General features: G+C 44.3%; 1 protein-coding gene across 2 annotated transcripts; it reads right to left on the reverse strand.

Annotated features, from left to right (window-relative positions):
* Positions 1–3891: 3891 nt before the first annotated feature.
* On the reverse strand, positions 3892–12703 carry LOC125535894 (protein transport protein SEC31 homolog B). 2 transcript variants are annotated; one of them, XM_048698960.1, is made up of 22 exons: positions 12214–12703; positions 12082–12139; positions 11875–11997; positions 11295–11391; positions 11167–11200; positions 10957–11062; positions 10669–10726; positions 10457–10554; positions 10246–10365; positions 9782–9827; positions 9215–9333; positions 9009–9136; positions 8424–8934; positions 8230–8322; positions 7508–7693; positions 7221–7431; positions 6765–6871; positions 6432–6632; positions 5810–5935; positions 5387–5726; positions 4943–5172; positions 3892–4405 (listed from the first exon to the last, which is right to left on the reverse strand). In XM_048698960.1, the coding sequence occupies exons 1-22, from the start codon at positions 12531–12533 to the stop codon at positions 4313–4315; spliced, it is 3405 nt and encodes a 1134-aa protein (XP_048554917.1). In that variant the 5' UTR covers positions 12534–12703; the 3' UTR covers positions 3892–4312. The 2 variants fall into 2 exon arrangements, with proteins under 2 accessions (XP_048554917.1, XP_048554916.1); XM_048698959.1 differs by having other exon boundaries at positions 11167–11203; positions 12214–12702.
* Positions 12704–12962: the final 259 nt, after the last annotated feature.

A 12962-nucleotide genomic window follows, 5' to 3' on the forward strand; every position in this document is an offset into this window, starting at 1 on the left:
GCAACCGAAGTCGAACATACATACGACGATCTTCATGTGTGAATGGACGGGAGGAAAGAAAGGGCGGTAGATGATAATGCGAAAGGCCGCCGCGTCTGGCTTGATAGTAAAGCCAAAGAAAGACGCCCCAAGACAAGTTACAACTGTTGGGAAGGGGACATGATCAATAGAACCTGGCTGGATCCGGGTTGGGATAGTGGCATCAATTCCTAACCAGTTCTGAAAAGGTTCGCTCATGCTGGAGGTACTAACCACTTAGGGCGTGTTTGGTTCCAGTTTGCAACAGTAGCTGCATTGCATGTCCATCTCCAGCCAGCCTGATTCTTCATATGCAACAGATGCAGCCTATTTGGTTGCCTGCATCGCATGGAGGGGCACTTACCCCCTGCTGTCTGGTTGCCGTTTTTGTGCTTAGGCTGTGAGGAAATGCAAACTTCAGTTGTTTGGTTGCAAACAACGTTTGTGTTCTGCTTACCCCATTCAAATGTGGTGGCCTTAGCATGATATGATCAGCACAACAGCAAGCACATATGATATCAAACAAAGCAAGCAACCAAATAAAATCAAACAAAGCAAGCAAGGAAATGACAACAAACTACTTAGATTAACAACAGGGGCATCCTCCTTCCCTGCTCCACGCCAGGGTGCTGCTCCTGGACAAAATATTAATAAGTTCCCAGCACAAGTATCATAAGTCTAGCCACACACCATAAAAGTTAACTACATTGCGTGCTCAATGTCACCAACGCAGTTGTGCCTGCTGCAACGAAATCTGCGCATGACCAAGGAGTCGTGGTTGTAGATCTGAACCTTCAGTCCGAGTCCTGAGATGCGCACAACGACGAGGTTGCCAGGGACGATCCGGTGGCGGCGGCAGAAGTAGTTCCAGCCCCGGCCAAGCACCATGTGCCCCTCGAAGTTCTGGACCTGCACCTAGAACACGCACCGCTTGTTCGCCGATAGCCTGACCACGCGCGGGAGCCGCTTGATGACCAGCAACTTGTTCATCACCTACACGAACTTGCGAGGGATGACGAGCATGGCAAGGTCCTCGTTGTCCTTGATCTGCTGGTAGAAGCGCGGCGGCTCCCGGGCCCCCTCCTTGTGGCCGGTCCTCGGAGATCGTCCCCTTGAATGAGGCAGGCTCATGAAGGCGATCCTACCAGATAGGTCCATCATCCTGAGCCACCTGTTTGTGGGGATGAAATCCTCGGCGCCCTTAGCTATGGCCGCCACCTGAGCTCCTCCACCCGCCACATCCCAGTCACTCTTCAATATCTTGTCAGGTAAGATGACAAGTATTAGTGCACAAACTCTTTGCCAAATGCCACTTATCAAATGTCACTGATTAGTTGCACTAGCACTAAAGCAAATGGCACTGATCAGAGACATTTGCCCAAGAGCAAATGCCACTGATCAGTGCACAAACTCTTTGCCTAATGCCACTTATCAATGGCACTTGTTCTTGGGCAAATGCCACTGATCAGGGGACTTGCCCAACAGCAAGTGCCACTGATCAGTGGTAGTTGCCCATGAGCAAATGCTACTGATCAGTGGCATCTGGTTTTCTGCAACTGCCACTCATCAGTGCACTAGCCTAAGCATGGAAACATCTAAAAAGAGCAGCAGCAAGTGCAACCGCCACTCATCAGTGAAACATCTAAAAAGCGCAACAGCAAGTGCCACTCATCAATAGCACCCATGTGCACCCATGCATATTTTGCAGCATCCTAAAATGGTCCTACTACATGAACGTATAACAATCTAGAGCATGCAACACAAACCCTAGCTTAAACATGTATAACAATCTAAAGCATGCAACATGAACAACAACATGAACATGATCCTACCTTGAACGTGAACATGCCATTTGCATGAACACAGATCCTAGCAAGACCCTACCATGAACACAGATCCTACAAAGCACATTACCATTTGGGGATTCTAGCATGAACACAGCTCCTAGCATGAACACAGATCCTAGGAAAGCACTAGTAGAAAAACATTATCCTATGACACATCTGTAGCAAACAAGAACAGATCGGTCGGATTCGATTCGATTGGGATCGCATACAATCGGATCTACTCGAATCCTATCTAATCCTACCGAATCCACTAACTACTAGCACATGCCTAAGAAATAAACCCCTAATCTACATCTATGAGCAAGCATTGGGGGGTTTGACTCACCGGAGCTTACGCAGTCGCAGCGAACCGAGGCCGGGGTGAAAACCCCGACGGGAAGGAGAGCGGTGGCGGAGCAGAGGAGGAGCCGGCCCTGGCCACGACCTGTGGCATCGGCCCCGTGCTCATAGCCACGCCGGAGGTCGAGGAGGACGACGCGCCAACAGGAGAAAACCCTTGGAAGGGGGTCAAGAACCCCCCCCCCCCTTGCCCAACGTGGTCCCAAGAAGCGGCGGCTCTATGGACGGCGCCGGCGCCGAGCCCAGGACCACGAGGTCCGGAATCGGCGGCGGAGCAGGAACGGCCAGCACCGCATTGGTCGGCGCTCGTGGTGGCCGGCAGCAGATGGGGGACGGCGCTCGCAGCGCCGACGACAGGTCCCTGCCCGAGTTTTGGAGCCCGGCCATCCAGCGCTCCTGGATGCTGGTGATGCGCTGGTCGACGGGGGTCAGAGGACGGCGCGGCGGTGGGCGAGGCGGAGCCATCAGAGGAGAGGAGAGGGAGGGGCTGTGAGGCAGAGAGGGCGCGGTGGGAACAGTGCGGGCGGGGCGGTGACAGGAGAGTGGAGGGAGTTATGAGAAGTCCCCTCCGTCTCCCGTGCTGTCCAAGCCAGGCTCGCGCAGTTTCTGCCGGACCAAGCTTAGGCCTGCTTTAAGGTCTATGCGGGCCACAAAACGCATGCAGCCCAGGCAACCAAACAGGCCACGCACATCCCGCGCGGGCCTGGTTAGGCTGCATGCGGGCAACCAAACGCGCCCTTACTGGTCAGTCCGCTAGTTTACGCAAATCCGAAGAAGTTATCACGGACGAGCCACGTGCAAGGAAACTTGCACGTGTGGTTCTAGCTGGGCTTTCCTTCGGTATCTAATAACCTTGCTTCCGCTCGCCGCTGGCGCACCTCTCCTAACTATTGCCCATTTATTTTGGAATAATTTTTTAGGAGGGATAATTTTACATATTTCTGCCAAATTCTTCTATTATTAAGTACGGCTGGTATCATTTTGATGTGTTTCGACTTTTTCGAAAAAAGAGAGGTTTGATGCTTCTGAATTCATTGTATTAATTCCACTTCCTACTCGCAGTATACTCTTAATGATCCCGGCTCATGATTTAATTGCCATGTATTTAGCCATTGAGCTTCAAAGTTTATGTTTTTATGTGATCGCAACATTAAAAAGAAAGTCTGAATTTTCCACGGAAGCCCGCTCAAAATATTTGATCTTAGGTGCATTTTCCTTTGGAATATTATTGTTCGGGTGCGACCGGACTACTACTGATCAATTTTTTGGAACTTATTTATAGACTTAGAGACCGTCTACGTAGTTGTAATTCTAGGGCAATCGATCCACTTTCCCCATAGCCCTAAGGCTGTGTCTCGATCTCCTACACATGAAAGATAAGATCACGAAACATAAGATACGGGAGACGGGGTCCTATGGTGTGGGTCTTAATTCCACGACGGAAGCCTCAGAAACTGCATGGCATTCCAGCGTAAGTTTTCTGTAGTATGTCTAGCCCTGCAAGTCAAGACATAAGTTGACAGCTAGAACCATAACATTGCCACATTTCTTGTTTCCAATTGCGTGGTAGATTAATTACTCGAGGATCATGCCGCAGTACTCTGGATTTTTCTTCTTTTTTACCTGACTATCACAAATTCTGGAACCGACCAGAAGCCAATAACTGAAAACTAGAAAGGAAACAAAATATCAATTTGAGTTTATTAATATCTATATTGATACCAATGCAACAGACAAGACACTGTAATACCATCAATCATCCAGGGTATTTCAAAGGTCCAGACTGATCAATTCAAGGGTACGGAAAATGGACCAGCTAGTATGACAGACTAAGTAACCTCTTACAACTTATAATTTCCAAAACCAACAACACCCCCAAAGGACTCGCATCCTCTTGTAAAGGAACATGGAAAAACTATTGAGTCGTCAAAACGTAATGTCACCCGAATGACAGACCACTTTCAGCAACAAGAAGCTTCGGCAGAGTTGACAGACGAAGCAGGATAACATCTCTGTGCACGGCAACCCTCAGAATTGCTAACACTAACAATTTTGACAATCAGAAAAAGGTGTATACAGAACTAGCTGCGGCACTAGGCCACGCAGATTTACACTCTGAAGCTTTGCCTTGTCTTGATCATACGCTTCAATGATGAGAGCCAAAAGTTGCACTCATCCCAATCACTGGTCGTCAGAAGAATCTGCACCATCGAAAAACAGTTGATATATAATTAAGGTAACATCACAAGAATCTGCACCTTCCACCAGAACATTAGCAAAAGAGATTATGGCAGCACATACATAATTGAATTCTATTCGCAGTGCTAATCCCAGCTTACAGGTTTCAGTATAAAGGAATTTAACTACTGATGAAACCTAATTTTATTTGGAAGAAAAAAGAATTCTGCATTTATTTTTGTCCAATAAAAAGCAAAGGTGAATTAAAAAATCAAGAGATTATTATATGATGTAAAACCACAATGTCTGATTGTAAGCAGGAGAAGGAGATCAGATGTCATTGTTTTCACCAAAGAGCAAAAAACTGACTTATTTCTAAAAAAACTTTGAAAGATGACTTATTTCCATGTTAGAGTGAAAACAATCTAATCAGTTTTAGAAAACAATTTAGCAGGGTACCATGGGTGTCAGGAGGGAAATCCTTTGCTCTGCTCAAGAAATCCATGAGGTGGAAGCCAGAAAGTGCAACCCTAATTACAAGATTAATTTGTTAAGTTTACCTGAAGTTGCATTGCAGTGGCAAAATCACTACTATCAAGTGCACTGCACATCTGAATGAGTTTTGATGAAACATTTGGAGATATATCTCCAGTGTTGAGTTTGGCAAATAATGCCCCAATCTTCTTTGAGTTGTCTTCAATTTCACGTTTTTTAGCTGGTGCACCTCCCAAGGCTTTGGAAGTCTCATCAAATAGTCTGCTCAGTGTTGCAATAACAGGTCTCAGCTCAGCTGCAAAAGACAAGAGAAGGCAGCACCAAATGTAAAATCAGGTGAATCATATAGTAGGTAGCAAAAAATATTTGCTAAACTAGTACAGTGAAGATACGGATTTTTGTTACTTTATAAAATGAATATCTTGTTGGCATCAATTTAGTAGGCAAGTGAAGCAGGAAATCAGTTGGTCACAAAACAAATACAAGCTTTAGATTTGCATTCCACGTACCAGACACATTCGATGTATCAGCTGTTTGCACAGTGGGGGGAGGTGCAGGAGGAGCAACGGTAGGCTGAGCTGGTGGTTGCGCCTGTGTTGGACTTGAGGGCTGTGCAGGACTCAAGCCTGGCCGCTGAACAAAACCTTGATTGGTTGACGGTATAAACCTAGAAGCTGAATTAGTCGGAACAGCAGGGGTAAACATCTGGTTAGGGTTTGTTCCTGGAACTGAAGGGACGGGTGGAACAGTCTGGTATTGAGCCGGCGGTGCAGGCTGATGAAACGTGGTGGGAGGTCCACTTTGGAACTGGGCAGGTGGTCCAGGAGCATATGATGAATTCGCAGGAGGCTGTTCAGACAAGAGATATCACTTCATAACTGGCATTACAACATTAACATGAGATGAAAAACTTAGATCATCATTCTACATACCGTGTAGAGCTGGGAACCCAAGGTACTTGCTTGGTGATATTGCTCTGGGTTTTTGAGACTCGGTACGTTTGCAGGAGTAAATGTCTTCACTGTTTGATGTGGAACCGGTAATGGAGCCGGGCTTGGCTGTTGAAGGTAAAAACAACAAATAAACAACGAAAACTGTAGAAAAAAGTAATGGAGCCGGACTATGCTGTTGAAGGTAAAAAGAACAAATAAATAATGAAAACTGTAAAAACAAATAATATTAAACGAACATCAAAATAAAAAATATCATAATTTCCTAGATAAATAATATAGTAGCTTTTCAAACATCTTTGCCTATTTATTATTTGGCTAACTAGATTTTTCCTGTTAAACTGACTATTTTTCACAGCAAATTATGAAACAGGTTCAGCACAGGACAGTTTAGCAACTGAAAACTGGGGCTAAGAAGTAAAAAGTAACATATACTTAAAGACAATAAAAAAACAAAAAAGTAAATGGAGGATCACTTATCTGTTCAGAAATCACATCGTAATTTTACATTTATTTAGATATTCCATACTAGGCCAGAATGGACAGCAGCATGGCAATGTACAATTCAAGTCACTAAAATAAAGGTTCCCACAAAACAAAATACCTGGGTGTCCACTGGTGTGTTTTGAGGAACAAACATTTGTGTTTGATGTTGAGGTTGATATCCAGCATATCCCGAGTAGGCTGCATTGTGTGATTGCGGGTAAACTTCTGGATATGTATTGCTTGGCACATTGGCTCTACTATTAGGTGGTTGCGGGTAAACTTCTGGATAGCTTTGCACATTATTATATTGTTGAGGCACCTGCAGTTAGTCAGAGTAGAAAATTAAGGGAATGCATCTCTCTAGCATAAGATAATATTTTGTGTTACAAAATTACAGGGCCAAAACATATAATATAGAAACAAGTATTAAGATGGAAGAAATGATTATAACCTGGTAAAGATTCTGGGAAGGGTCTGGGGTGTAGCTCCGTTGATTTGGTAGGTAGGAGGAGCTGTTGGCACTACTCTCTGGAACAGAACTCCTGGTAGCATCATTCTCTGGAAGAATACTTCTGAATTAATACTACGATTTAAAATATCAAAGTCTAGATCATTAACTTGCTAAAATATGAAAATAACAGCATGGAAGCATTAAAACATGATTTTATTCCTTTGGTACTACGACTTCTAATCAAGCAACAGCCCCTCTTTGTTAGAGCAATATAAGCGAACGAGAAAAGTTTGCCATGTGCAGCTCTTCATTCAGCATATTGCACACCAGAAGGAAACAAAAGGAGCATGAAGCAAAAAAAATGTTATAATGTTGATCTGCATGTTTAAGCTACTTCAAACCAACACAAGACAACAAACATAATATCAATATCAAGTCATGTAAGTTTGCAGCAACCTTCTGTAGAAAATGCAATTCGATCTCTCAGTATAGTCAGCTCATCTGAATTTTCATCTGCTCCCATAAGCTTCAAGTACTCCATTGCAGTTTTAAGAAGGCCTTGACTGGCCAACAGCTCTGCATAGTTCTCAACAAGCTTAGATAGAGACGCGCTAAACCTCTTATGGCCCGTGGCAAGGGCGAGAGTAATGGTCTTCTCCATCAAATCCTGCACTTACACACCAATCAATTAGGACTGGATGCGGCACGGCATAGAAAAATGGTGTTTTGTCATCCATTTGTACCTGGAGAAGATCAACATAAGTCTTTCCACCATCTTCAGAGCTCAGGTTGCGAGACCATATTTCAACAGCTTTATCAATATTTCCAGCACAAATGTAACATAGGGTCGCAGCTAGCATATCACCAGCACTCAGAAGTCTAGATGCAAGAGTGTCACATAAAACATTCCATTCCTCTTTCCCGGCAAACTGGTGCAAAGTTGCAAAATATGTTAGCTTACACAAGTTCATACAATACCATAATTTTAAAACTGGAACAGTAATTGAACCGGACAACCACCAGTTCACTCGTTTAAGGATAAGTCCCCTAAATAATAATGATAATCTATAGATTATTCATTATATAATTTTTCAAACTATGTTTTCTGTTTAATACAAGGTGGACAGTTCGATAATAATCAGGTTTGGTTTCATAACTAGGAAAATATGCCCCAAAGCAACATGAAGGAAAGTAGGTGAAACACATGAGACAAGTTAGGTTCTACATCAGCTCCCTGAATAGATGCAAGATACTCCCTCTGTCCCATAATATAAAACACAATGCATTTTAATTTTACACCGAGAGCTGAAAACCTGAAACCACCACAAGGTAACTAATCTACATGGAAACAGGTCATATCCGATCTCCAAGCCTTGTAATAAAAAATACTGAATACTAAATAACAGAACATGAAAGTTGATTCAAGACAAATGAGTAATAAATGATGTCAACAAAGGGCACTTACTGTGCACAGTAGTGCAAGTGTTTCCTTCCATGCATTTAGTGGCCATGTACTCACAAAACTCATCAAGTCATTGCCAACCATAGCAGAAACAACCTGGAGTTCAAACCAACAGAAAGAAACGTCATGGTAATGCAACTGTAACTTTCAGAAATAAGAAAGCACGGAGAATCAGTAACCAAGTAAGATTTCATTACCTTTAAATAGGGTGAGATACTGTTCTTAAGATATTGGTTTCTGGTGCTCCCCCATAGAGCAGAACCACCAGCATGGGCAATAACCAGAGCATCAGCCATACGATTTGCTGCAAGGCACTGATTAACAGCACCTTTGTAGTCTCCAACTACCAATGCATGTTGAATACTTTTGTCAATTGATGGATCAGATGGCACAATATTTTCAGGCATTTCCTGCTCAATCTCTTGGACATTTGTAGACATTGGCTCCTCAGCCAAGCTAGTCTCTGAAGGTTGAGGATTATTGAAAAAATCATCACCGTTATCAGCAAGAAATTGGGCATCCATATTATCAGTACCATGATCAATATTAAGTGTATCAGCCAATGCTTTGCTCAGCTCATCAGTTGCATTCACAGTCGGTTCTTGAGGTGGATTGAATCCAAGATGAACAAGCAATTTTGTTCTGGCAGTATCCCCATCCTCGAACATAACCCTTAAGAAGCTCCATGTTTCTTTCTCCTCCTCGGATCTATTTTTAAAATGTAGACATATAGTTAGTTGGTAAGCAAACATTAGGGATTCTTCTACATAAGAGGAACATACAAAGATTCTTGTGATTTTTGGTCACACAAAGCACGCAGTGCACTTTTGTCCCTATTCTGCATAGCAGCTTCAAATTCAGTTGACCGGCTTACTAGACTCTGCTCAATCACCAAATTATGCACATGCACCTACAAAAGGAACAAATGCACTCAGACAAAGGAACTTGAACAGAATCACACATCAGGGCAGTAACCAAGCAAACTTACCTCAGAAGTACCCGCTTGTGTGCCTTGGGCTGGATGGAAGGAAACAAGTTTGCCACCAAAGCCGAAAGATGCACCCGTGGGGCATTTCAACCATTTTGGAGCTGCAGCTCTTGGACGCGCTAAATAAAAATTTAGTGTTCATTAGATAACACACATGGAGATGGAAACATTATTATATAATTAGTAACAACAAAGAATCTCTAAAATTGTTCAGCTAGAGCTTGGTGGATAGAAGAAATGGCATCTCGTGATTACTGTTTATAGAAAAAAAATATACAAAAGGTCCAATTTTGACTATTTAAAAGTAGGGTCCTAAGTCATGAGAGCAACTTTTATTGATCAGCACAAGATCAAATCAGCTAGTCTGAGATTTGTTTCAGTGGAGAAAAATAAGCAATAGTAGTAGTACTACACAGTTAACATAGCGTGGGACTTAATACAGAACAGCTTTTGGCATTAAATGAAGGGTTGATCAAAGGCAATCTAACTTTTTTCGAATAATGGAGACACAATCTGAACTTACTGGTTAAAAAACAAAGTTAAACATTCGGCAGTATTCTAAATTACCTGAGGCACCAACAGTGCTGTCACCAGCTGCATACAGGCTGGAGAACTGTAAAAGAAATGCATAAGAACTTCAGAGAACTATAGCTTTGTAAGCCAATCAAACATGAAAGTACTAGTGCGTTCAATTAAAAAAAACAGCACATAAGCCATTTTGGAGCCACAGCCTATCCTGGAGATTACTGTGAAACTATAAGCATCTGACTGATCATTAGGATAAAAGGAAGGAACCATTAACTTCTGTATTAGGCAAATCCATCATATTAATTGTCTTCAAGTAAAAAAGATTTGGTGAAGACTGAAAAAAGCTAATTACAGGGCTTAATTTTTCCAGTGAATGGAGTACCACATAATTCTCTATGTAGCTCTAACATATATCCAACAAAACCAAAATTTTGACACCATACTGCAATGCATTTTATAAACCATGATAGACCAAGTATAAACCAGTCAAGCTGACACATTACCTCCAAGTTGTGTACACCGATCTTCCCATCATATGAAGATGCTGCTACAACACCTGGAATTTTCCGGTACCAGTGAATGTCAAAGTTACCATTAGAGCTTGTTGGTAGCTCACTGATAATCTACAAAAAATAAAGCAAGGAACAGTGGACAGTTAGAATATTAGAGAAGGTATGCACGATGGTGTTTCAGCTTTTAAGAGTTAAAATATACCTCTCCACTAACTGTATCCCAGCATATTGTTCTATTGTCTTTAGCACAAGTAAGCAAGAATGAACTGTCATAGGGGCACCATGACATACCAATTACACCTGGTCAACATAATAATTACAAATAGGGTAAGGAGGAATATAATATTAAGTGTGATTTGTGTAAACCATCATCACTTGATGAAATAAAAAGGAGAACTGCAAGAGAAATTAAACCTTTTGAGTGTCCCACAAATTCCCGTACAGGTGCAATGGTTTTCCTCACATCCCATACCTAGTAAAGAATATATGAGCAGAGTTAATGATAACAAAAAACTCCCCACAAGAAAGACCCTAAAATTATTTAAACTGAAGTGCCAGGGGTTGTACTGCTACATTAAGAGAGTCGATAAATGAATATTTGTTTCGTTTACTCTAGCTATGAGCCATGATCCACATATGGAGAACAAAAACTACAAAAATAGAAAAGAAAATAAATGAGAAGGACAGAAAAATGGCCATTACTCTCAAAGAAGGAGAGTTGTCGTCATCTGATGCAAGAATTAGCTGGGTGGACATGTCTGGATTCCACTGGAGAACAGAACAGTTCCTTCTATTTGAATCTGAAAAGCTATTTAAAATGCAGATTGAAATTTAGTAACACAAATAATACACACTGGTTTTCAATAATAGGGAAAACATAAAGAAAGTCCAGAAGGTAGCTATGTCAATTACCTAGTTAATGGTTTCTGGGTTCTCAAATCCCAAACTACTGCAGGTTGATATTCAAAATAGTGAGCCAAACCGGTCAAAAGTCCAAGTGATGGTAATAAACTGTTACAGAAGCAACCATACTGTCTTACCTGTAATCCCGTTACTAGAAGCTGATGCTAGTATATGCTGAAACTTGGGATTCCAGGTTAAGCAAGATATTTCAGCTTGAGCATTCGAACCAACATTCTGCAAGACATTACAAGAACCATTTAACCATGCAATACAGGCAAGCAACATATAAGATAGCCAAAACTGGCGAGCAACATGCATGTAGACGGGAAGTGTTGGCAAGTGCACGATTTGATTGCAGCAACAAAACATTAAGAACCTATAGAAAGAACTGTCTGGTTTGAAAAAGAATGTTCGCAACCTAGACGTGACTTCCAGGCTGAAAAAACTGCAAACATAAGCTACTGTTAAAGCCCAGCTTTAGGTAGGATTGGGCTCTAGTCATACTTTAGTTGGGTTGATGAAAATGAGAGTGATGCTCATCTGGACTTGGCCCCGTGATGCTACGATCCTCACAAATACAAGACACAGTAACATGCTCTCCACACATAAAACAAAGGATGCAAGCAGAAGGGTTGCAGAGATCGTGCATTACAAAGGTTAACAGTAAGGATGCAATCATCTTCTAAGTGAAGAACCTATTTGCCAGGCAGCGGATACCTTCAGTGGCGGGAAGACGTTTGGCTCGCAGGGGTTTTTGAGATCCCAGATGCAAATGTCCCCCTCGTTACCCCCTGAAGCGAGCCGATTGGGTGTGAGCTCGCTAAACTCCAATCCAGTGACCTGCCAAACGCAATCGACACACCATCAGAGCCACGGGGAACGCAATTCTATCCAGGCAGCAGCAGCAGGAGCAGCGCCACTCACCGCCCCGTTGTGCTTCTCGAGCTGCGCGACCATGACGTCCTCCGCTTGCCCCTCGGAGCTGCAACAGCGACAAACAAACAGATCAGGACACGGGCAGATCTCGGGGGCGGGGCGGGCTGGATCCGCGCGAACCTGATCATGCTGAGCGGGTTCCAGACGGCGACGGAGCCGTCGCTGAGGCCGCCGGCGAGGAGGCCGAGGGAGAAGGAGTCGCCGTCGGCGGCGCCCGGGCGGGACCAGCAGAGGCGGTTGAAGCGGTCGGGGGAGGGGGCCGCGGCGAGGAGGGGCAGGTCGGGGGAGTCGGACTGGAAGTCGAGGCTGAAGATCTCGATGTTGGCCGACGCGGAGAATTGCATGTCGACGGCGCCGCTCATGGTGCCGGCGGCGAGGTAGGGCGCCTCCGGCGCGAGCGCCGTCAGCGCCGCGCGCTGCGCGCTCTTGATGCACGCCATCTCCGGCGACCGCCGCACCAGATCTGGGTGCCTACGCACGCGCCCGCGCCGCGCTCTCGCCGCAGGACAAGGGGGGTGGGGGGGCGTTGCTCTAAGGAAAAAGGTTCCGCGATCTGGACTGGATGGAGGCGAGGAGGACCGAGGGGAGGGGGTGGTGCGGCGGGCGTGGGTTATTGTGGCCGGCTGGGCTCGTGCTGTTTGTGCGTGCCTGGGTCGATCTGCCCCGGATCTCCCGATCGGGGTAAAAGCGGCCGCGTGCGTGCTGGCTCGCGTGAGTTGGAGGACTCGGCCGCGTCACTCGAGTGATCCCGGCCGTCGGCTTTGACCGCGTGGTCTGCTGTGCAGCGTCGGATTTGAAGATGTTTGAACTTGCAAATGTCGGTCGGGAAATTGAACCTGATCTACGTGTAGTCATGTGGGGATTCCTAC

Source organism: Triticum urartu, chromosome 2 (genome assembly GCF_003073215.2).
Source record: "Triticum urartu cultivar G1812 chromosome 2, Tu2.1, whole genome shotgun sequence".
NCBI lineage: Eukaryota > Viridiplantae > Streptophyta > Magnoliopsida > Poales > Poaceae > Triticum > Triticum urartu.

Coding starts and splice junctions, on each gene's coding strand:
- LOC125535894 (XM_048698959.1), bottom strand. CDS start 12,533: ATGGCGTGCATCAAGAGCGCGCAGCGCGCGGCGCTGACGGCGCTCGCG. Junction 9,828..10,245: donor TCGGTGTACACAACTTGGAG/GTAATGTGTCAG, acceptor TTTCTTTTACAG/TTCTCCAGCCTGTATGCAGC. Junction 4,406..4,942: donor CCACTGCAATGCAACTTCAG/GTAAACTTAACA, acceptor TCGATGGTGCAG/ATTCTTCTGACGACCAGTGA.